The sequence below is a fragment of the Erinaceus europaeus genome, chromosome 5 (assembly GCF_950295315.1).
Source record: "Erinaceus europaeus chromosome 5, mEriEur2.1, whole genome shotgun sequence".
NCBI classification, from domain to species: domain Eukaryota; kingdom Metazoa; phylum Chordata; class Mammalia; order Eulipotyphla; family Erinaceidae; genus Erinaceus; species Erinaceus europaeus.
This window is the reverse complement of record NC_080166.1, coordinates 12,643,029-12,651,480: the sequence shown is the minus strand read 5'-3', so window position 1 is coordinate 12,651,480 and position 8,452 is coordinate 12,643,029. Positions and strand designations below refer to the sequence as shown.

At 57.9% G+C, this 8,452-nt stretch overlaps 1 protein-coding gene and 1 long non-coding RNA gene across 7 annotated transcripts in view; one reads left to right on the top strand and one right to left on the bottom strand.

Moving 5' to 3' along the window:
- Positions 1 to 8,124, bottom strand: part of SRD5A1 (steroid 5 alpha-reductase 1) — a 16,970-nt gene extending 8,846 nt beyond the window's left edge. Inside the window, exons 1-3 of one of the 5 annotated variants that reach the window (XM_060191153.1) lie at positions 7,706 to 8,124; positions 2,482 to 2,557; positions 314 to 480 (exon numbers count right to left, since the gene is read on the bottom strand). In XM_060191153.1, coding sequence (XP_060047136.1) covers positions 314 to 480; positions 2,482 to 2,557; positions 7,706 to 7,980 — 518 coding nt within the window. In that variant the 5' untranslated portion in view covers positions 7,981 to 8,124. The remainder of the gene's footprint in view (positions 1 to 313; positions 481 to 2,481; positions 2,558 to 7,705) is intronic. The other 4 variants (XM_060191154.1, XM_060191151.1, XM_060191152.1 and 1 more) reach the window with 4 other exon arrangements.
- Positions 1 to 8,452, top strand: part of LOC132538586 (uncharacterized) — an 890,943-nt gene that overhangs the window by 281,319 nt on the left and 601,172 nt on the right. The gene's annotated exons all lie outside the window — the stretch shown is intronic.

Genomic DNA, 8,452 nt, shown 5'->3' with positions numbered 1-8,452 from the left:
CCCCCTAGCTTTCTAAAGGGGAAATGTAAAACAAACTTCAGCGGGAAAGCTCTGAGGAGGGGCAGAGGTTCCCGGGAGCACAGAGGCCCTGGCTAGGTGCTTCTCCTCAGGGCTCCAGGGGCAGCCTCTCTGGGCCACAGCAGCACTGGAGGCAGGGGAGGCAGAGGGTCTGTGTGGGAGGGGGCATCGGATCCCCCATGGCAGGTTTGCAATACAGTCCCCACCTCCTTTAGGAACACTGCTGCTGGGCTGGAGCCCCTGGCCCACTGGTCCCCTGCCCTTTCTGCACTGCCATCACAGGCAGGACACTTACCGCCGAGAAAGCGGGGGTCGGTGAGCCAGTCCTCCGCATACACTGCGTGGCGGGTCAGGTAGCGGCCCTGCAGGTAGCCGTTGAAGGTGCAGTACAGGAAGGCCAACAAGAACACATAGACGGGGGTCGGCTTCCCCCCGCGGATGAGAAGCGGGAAAATCAAGGAACTAAAGAATCAGAAATAGAGACTAGCTGGGCCAAGAGCAGCCAACAACAGGGCTGTGGGGTCCCTCCTCTCTCAGCACCAGGCACAACACCCAGGGAGCCCCACGGAGGGTGGGCAGGGCTGTGGGGTCTCTCCTCTCTCAGCACCATTAACAGCACCCAGGGAGCCCATGGAGAGTGGGCAGGGCTGTGGGGTCTCTCCTCTCTCAGCACCAGGCACAGCACCCAGGGAGCCCCATGGAGGGTGGGCAGGGCTGTGGGGTCTCTCCTCTCTCAGCACCAGGCACAGCACCCAGGGAGCCCATGGAGGGTGGGCAGGGCTGTGGGGTCTCTCCTCTCTCAGCACCATGGACAGCACCCAGGGAGCCCCATGGAGGGTGGGCAGGGCTGTGGGGGTCTCTCCTCTCTCAGCACCCTGCACAGCACCCAGGGAGCCCATGGAGGGTGGGCAGGGCTGTGGGGTCTCTCCTCTCTCAGCACCCTGCACAGCACCCAGGGAGCCCATGGAGGGTGGGCAGGGCTGTGGGGTCTCTCCTCTCTCAGCACCCTGCACAGCACCCAGGGAGCCCATGGAGGGTGGGCAGGGCTGTGGGGTCTCTCCTCTCTCAGCACCATGGACAGCACCCAGGGAGCCCATGGAGAGTGGGCAGGGCTGTGGGGTCTCTCCTCTCTCAGCACCAGGCACAGCACCCAGGGAGCCCCATGGAGGGTGAGCAGGGCTGTGGCGGTCTCTCCTCTCTCAGCACCATGCACAGCACCCAGGGAGCCCCATGGAGGGTAGAGTAGGGCTGTGGAGTCTCTCCTCTCTCAGCACCCTGCACAACACCCAAGGCGCCCATGGAGGGTAGAGCAGGGCTCTCCCAAGTAGACAAGGTTAAAGATAAAATGTGCCAAGGTGGCATCTGGAGGCATCCTGGCAGTGGGAGAGCCTCGGTCTGCCCCGCCCCGATGCTGTCAACAGGCCACCCCTATGTGCTGGCTGGCTCGGAACAGACTCTCCAGACAGACAGAGGCTGCCACACTTCCATGATGGCCACCCGTGTGCCCCCTCAGGACTCTCTGAGTGTTGGGAATGCCGCTGACACGTGGTAGGTTAGAGGAAACTGGAATCTGAGGGGTTCTCAGTATGGGCTTGATCCTAGGACTGGGGCCCAGTTCTTGTCTGGGCCTGGGGCATCCTGGGCCGCCTGGGCCCACACTCAGCCTCCCAGCTACCTGTCCAGCTAAGCTGTGACTCAGCCACACCCACAACTATTACTCTTCCAAGTGTCCTTTCTTTTTCCTTCTTCTGTCTCTCCGGGTCCTGATGGAATTGGGGACCTGGGTTCGAGACACCACTCCCACATGCAGCGGGAAACTTTCCAAGCAGTGAAACAGGTCTGCAGGTGTCTTTCTCTCCCCCTCTGTCTCCTCCTCTTCTCTCATTTTCTCTCTGTCCTATTGAATAATATAGAAAAAATGGGGGGCTAGCCACTAGGAGTGGTGCATTTGTAGTGCTGGCGCAGAGTCCCAGTGATAACCCTGAAGGAACAATCAACCAGTCAATCAATCAATAAAATGTCTAGGAATAAATCTAACAAAGAAGTGAAAGACTTGTTTACTGAAAATTCCGAGTCCCTCATCAAGGACACAGGAAAGGACACAAAGAAGTGGAAAGACCCCATGTTCACGCACTGGGAGGATGGACTTTGTCAGCATGGCGAGTCTACCCAGCGCCAGGACCCACTTTCTCTCTTCCTGGGGAAGGGTTCCTCTGCTCTCAGGTGGCTTCCTGGCCCCGGGAAGCTGCCCACACTCTCGGGCTGTTGCTGGACAAGACAGGAAACGGGCTGGGCCAGTCCTGCCAGCCAGACAGGGCTGAGAACCTTGTGAGGGTGGGCGGCCTGCCAGCAGCTGAGCTCCCTCCATCTGGAAACCCCCTCTTGGGGCCAGATGGTGATGCACCTGGTTGAACGCTCATGTTACAGCAAGGAAAGACCCAGGTTCAAGCCCCAGGTCCCCACCTGCAGGGGAGAAGCATCATGAGTGATGAAGCAGGGCTGTAGGTGTGTCTCTCTTCCTCCCTCTGTAATCTTGTTCCTATTGGTGGGGTTGGGGGGTAAAGAAAAGGAGAAGCTAGTGGTCTGGGAGGTGGCACAGTGGATAAAGCACTGGACTTTCAAGCATGAGGTCCTGAGTTCAATCCCTGGGAGTCGGGCGGTAGCGCAGCAGGTTAAGCGCACGTGGTGCCAAGCGCAAGGACTAGCTAAAGGATCCCGGTTCGAGTCCCCAGTTCCCCACCTGCAGGGGAGTCACTTCACAGGCGGTGAAGCAGGTCTGCAGGTCTCTGCCTTTCTCTCCCCCTCTGTCTTCCCCTCCTCTCTCCATTTCTCTCTGTCCTAACAACGACGACATCGATAACAATAACAATAATAATCACAACAACAATAAAAAGACAGCAAGGGCAACAAAAGGGAAATAAATAAATAAAATTTTTAAAAATCCTATTCTGAGTTCAATCCCCAGCAGCATATGTACCAAAGTGATATCTAGTTCTCTCTCTCCTCCTGTCTTTCTCATGAATAAATAAATAAAAATCTTTAAAAAAAAAAGTAGCAGCTATGGGCCTGGGACTGGTGGAGTTAGCCAGAGGGCGAAAGTGCCCACTTTGCTTAGAACAACTCAGAACAGAACAAGGCCAGGAACACACACTCTCCTGCCCCAGGGCCCCACCCCAGGAGTCAAGTCCCCAAGGAGGCAGGGCAGGCCCAGGTCTGCAGGCACCTGTGAGTTCTGGGGCTGGAGGCTCAGCTGTCCCAGCAACCCCCACCCTGTTTCTCCTGTCCTGGCATAAACGGGGTTCACGCGCCTTTGGCTTCCTCTCTTGCTCAGCTGTGTGTGTCCAGGACTCACCCTCACAGCCGGGGGACGAGGGTGAGAGCATGTGTGTGTGTGTGTTGGGGGGGAGCTCCCGCTCCCCAGGCTGTGATGCTGACTGCACATTAGTTCAGAACTCCCTGCTTGGGTCAGGTGTCTGGATAATGAATTAGTCACTTGGGCGGAATGGAATTAAGGCTTTATCTTCTCTGTCTGGAAAGTTGAAGCGTCCCCAAGTCACAGGTGGTTGTGGCTTTCAGGGACATGGAGAGTTTAGATAAAATAAAACACAAGTTTCAGCCACCAAGTTGCAGATGCTGCCATGACACCATCCTGACCTCCCTGGGCAGACAACCTTACCATGTGTCCTGGAACCTCCCCTCCCCAGATCCCTGCCCCACTAGGGAAAGACAGACACAGGCTGTGGGTGTGGATCCACCTGCCAACACCCATGTCCATCGGAGAAGCAATTACAGAAGCCAGACCTCCCACCTTCTGCTCCCCATAAAGATCCTGGGTCCATGCTCCCAGATGGATAAAGAATAGTGAAGCTTCCAATGGAGGGGATGGGACACGGAGCTCTGGTGGTGGGAACTGTGTGGAATTGTACCCCTTTTATCCTACGGTCTTGTCGATTATTATTAGATCAATAAAATCTGATAGTAAAATAAATAAAGAAAATGAAAGACAGGGAGCTGGGCGGGTAGCGCAGTGGATTAAGGGCACGTGGCACAAAGCGCAAGGACCGGCATAAGGATCCCGGTTCAAGCCCCTGGCTCCCCACCTGCAGGGGAGTCGCTTCATAGGTGGTGAAGCAGGTCTGCAGGTGTCTTTCTCTCCCCCTCTGTCTTCCCTCCTCTCTCCATTTCTCTCTGTCTTATCCAACAATGACGATATCAATAACAACAACAAACAATAAAAAAACAACAAGGGTAACAAAAGGGACAATAAATAAATATAAAAAATTTTTAAAAAGAAAAGAACATGAATGGCAGCCCAGCTGTTGTTTATTTTCAAGTCTGCCCGAGTAGGTCTGAAAGTCGCTAGAAACCTGGGCTTCTAGTCTCCGGCCGGCCATCTGTCGCCACCAGTCTAGAGGCTGATGTGGGGAGAGGGGGCAGCCCCCCCCCCCCTCAAGCTCATCTAAGTAACCTCCATTAAGCCAGCCTATGTAGCTTGTGGACTCCACAGACTGAAAACACAGAACGTAGAACTAGAGTGAGAGCGTGGGGTGGGGTTGCTGGGGCTTCAAGGGAGCTGGGGGAGGAGGGTCACAGGCAGACGGTGAGCCACACACTAAGACGGGGGCCTCTGTAGCCCCCAGACGAGTAAGAAGGTAATGGCCAATGAAAACTCCAGTTTCCAATATGGGTAGTTAAGGGACAGATAGGAGATTCTAGAGTCTGCAAAGCCTCTCTTAGAGAGAAGGAGAGGGAGAGAGAGAGACACACACACACACATCAGAACACAGCTTCGCTCTGGTGGCACTTGGGGACTGGATCTGAGTTTTCTGGCCTGTATGTAACTTGTGTGCTCCCAAGGGCTAAGCGCTCCCCACCACCCCACCACCCCACCACCCCCCTTAGAATAGCATCGCATCTGCTGAAGTGAGCAGTGGGAGGTGACCTCACAAAGCCTGCGGACAAAACAGCTGTTTCCTGAGTCTCGGAAGCCCCCTCTGCAGCCCTCTCACACACCCCTGCCCGCCTCAGGGACTAGGGCTCCCTGGAATGCACCGTCTGGAGCCCAGGCCACACAAGGGCTGGAGTCAGGGAGCTCCAGCTCCAGCTTCCAGAAGGGCTGCTGGGGGCCTACGGCCTTGGCTTCCTGGTGCCGCTGCAGGGAGCTGGGAGCTGAGCTTCCTGACTGATCGGTCTGTGTCCTTACCTCAGGCGGGGGCAACCCCCCCCCCCCCCACACACACACACACAAAGGGCAACTGAAAATCCCACAGCCTGAGTGCAGACTGAGCTCTGGGCCACTACAGGGGTGGACGGAGAGAGCGACAGATGCAGGCCACTACAGTAATTAAAAAATGGTTCCTGGCGGCTTTGTCTGGGGAAGCTGCGGTGGAGCGTCTGACACCCTGGACAGGCCATGATGGCCACCCGGGAACCCCTGAACTTGGGGCCACATCCACTGGTCTCTGTTCCGACCATCCAGGGGTGCCGGGCCATCTGTGGGTTAGACACAGACAGCCCACAGGTCTTCCGGTTAACAGAAAGCTTTTATCTGATCCCTAGTGACTGAGACCGCGCTCTTGGCGGCAAAGTCAGGGCTTGCAGAGGGAACCCCAACTGGCAACACGGACGACTGGCTCCTTCTCCTGTCCTCAGAGACACTCAGAGCGTCCTTGTCTGTGTTTCCACTATAAGCGGGGAAGGGTTGGGACATGAGCGTGGTTGGCATACGGTTAAGGGCTGCTTGGTGAGCCTTCTGCAGACCTATGCAAACCCCAAGGGCTATAGGTGGACAGGAAGTCACTGGAGTGAGTGTCTGTGGGAAGTCACTCTGTTTCTGCCTTCGGCCCTTGTGTGTCCTCCTCCTCCCGGGGGGCCCTCCATGCTGTTTCCCCCCGGGACCTGAACACATGCGACCCAACGCTGGTCACTCATCTTAAAGACTCATGGCTCCCGGCTGTCAGGACTAGCCCACCTTCGTCCCTTGGGCTATCTCGATGTGAATAAAGAGCCACTGTGCACTAAACCTCTCGTCTGGTGAAACCTAAATGTAGCCACGCCAAGTCTTTTGATTTCTCAACACTGTACGGCACGTTGAAGGTTGCAGGGTGAAGATAAGGTGTGGAGAGCGGGAAAGCCTGTGGCGGTCAAGTCACTTTCCAGGTCAAACCCCCGACCCCACCAAACCCTGACCTTGGAGTCCCAGGGACCTGCCCCAGGGTTCTCCCCAGACAGCTCACCAGGGCTGGGGTGAAGCTGAGAGTTCTGTTTCCAGAGCAAGTGCTGCATGTAGAGGCGTGAGTCCAGAGTTCAGAGGAACCCAGAAAAACAGCTTCAACCTGTTCCGATGCCACCTGCCAGGTCACCCCTCATGCCTGATGCCCTGCTGTCACCCGTCACTCTCCCACCCCAGGGGCTCCTACTCTCTCTGCTCCCCAACCTTAACTAGACCAACTCGGTCATTTCTCTTAAGGAAAGACGACAGTCCATGGACACAGCTGGCGGGGAAGCCATTACAGAAGCCAGAAATGCCACCTTCTGCACCCCAAAAAGAGCTTTGGTCCATACTCCCAGAGGGGTACAGAATAGGGGAAGTCAACCAGAGGGCTCTGAACCCCCATTCCACCAGGACCCCAAGCGTCTGTCACCAGGAGTCTTGTATTTATACCGTTGCTGAAAGGGGAGAGAATCTGGAAAACCCCAAAGAAAGCCAGGCGCTGTTTCTCTGATCTGAGAGAGAAACGGGGGGGGGGGGGGACTTGGAAGGTGTAATAGGTGTCGGGGTGAAGTAGAAAGGAAGTGAAGGCAGGAATGGATTAAACATGGGAAGAAAATATAAATGTATATGTGGATATAGGTCTAGGTGGCACAGATAAGACAGAGAACGGACGACACATATCCGTGATCAGTTTCCAGTGGAGGACACACAACTCCAGTGGTAGGAGAAGCGTGGAATTATACCCCTGTTATCTTACAATTTGGCAAATTGACATCAAATAAGCAGTAACTCCTACTCCAGGCCAGGCCCACTGAGGTTGGCCGGGTGGTTGGGGCAGCAGGTGGAGAGAGGGTGCAGGTCAAAGGGAAGGGAACTGCACTGGGTCTGGGGGATGGGGTGCAGGTGGGGCACGGGTGAGGGAAGGGTTGGGGGTGCAGGCAGGGGACGGGCTGGGGTCTGGGAGCACACAGGGAGCAAGTGGGACACGGCTGGGGTGAAGGCAGGGTGTAGGAGGCGTGCAGGTGGGGAGCAGCTGGTTTGAGGATGCAGGCGGGAGTGTTGATGGGGTGCTAGTGAGTGCAGCTAGTTTGGGGGTTCTGGCGGGGGGGGGTGCAGGTGGGGTATGGCTGACTTTGGGTGCCAGAGGGGCTCAGCTGGGTTGAAGCTCCAGGCATGGGGTCAGATGGGGTGCATGCAGGGTGCGACAGGTTAGGGGTCCAGGTGGGGGGTGCATGCAGGGTGCGGCAGGTTTGGGGTCCAGGCGGGGGGTGCATGCGGGGTGCGGCAGGTTTGGGGTCCAGGCGGGGGGTGCATGCGGGGTGCGGCAGGTTTGGGGTCCAGGTGGGGGCTGCATGCGGGGCCGGCTGGTTCTGGGGTCCAGGCGGGGGTTGCATGCACGGCCGGGTGGTTCTGGAGTACATGCGGGGGCTGCATGCGGGGCAGGCTGGTTCTGGGGCGCGGGCTGGCGCGTACCGTTGCACATAGTGCAGCACGAACATGGAGAGCAGCAGGAGGTTGGGCGTCGGGGTGCCGGGCGGGGCGCGCAGCAGCAGCAGCAGCGGCAGGACGAGCGAGGGCAGCTCCTGCAGCACCCAGGAGACACGCGCGGGCAGCTGGCAGCGGCCGCCTGGGGTCACGTAGCGACCGTAGGGCGAGGAGATGCACTTCTGAGCCAGCCAGCCCAGCGTGCCCATCGGCACCTGCAGCAGGGCCAGCGCGTCCAGCAGCTGCGCCTCATCCAGCTCCATGGCACCGCCCCCCCGTGCACCATTACTCCTCTGCAGCACATATATGCCCCGGCGGCGTCAGGTGGGCGGGGGAGTGGCCCGAGCTTGCCGGCCAGGAAAGGTTCCAGCAAGGACCCGAAACTACGCCAGACGGGGCGAGAGGGGCGGTGACTCCAGGAGGCCACGCCCCCAGCACCCTCGCCATTGGGCAGGGGTTACGGACAGACACGCCCTCTGCACGTCGCACACGGCGCAAGTAGGCTTGCGTGGTGGGCGGGGCTGAGGACGGACACGCCCTTACGCCACTACGCACGCGCAGCTCAAGCCCACCCAACCCGGTGGGGCACTGCTAAGGGCAGGCACGCCCCCTGCGCAGTTGGCCGTTCTGCGCACGCGCATCCTCGGGCTGTCTACGGAGCTGCCTGAACCCGTGCGTGCACCGGGACTCTGCCCACAGATTCCCAGCCCCCCACCTAGGAGGCTACCTACTAGG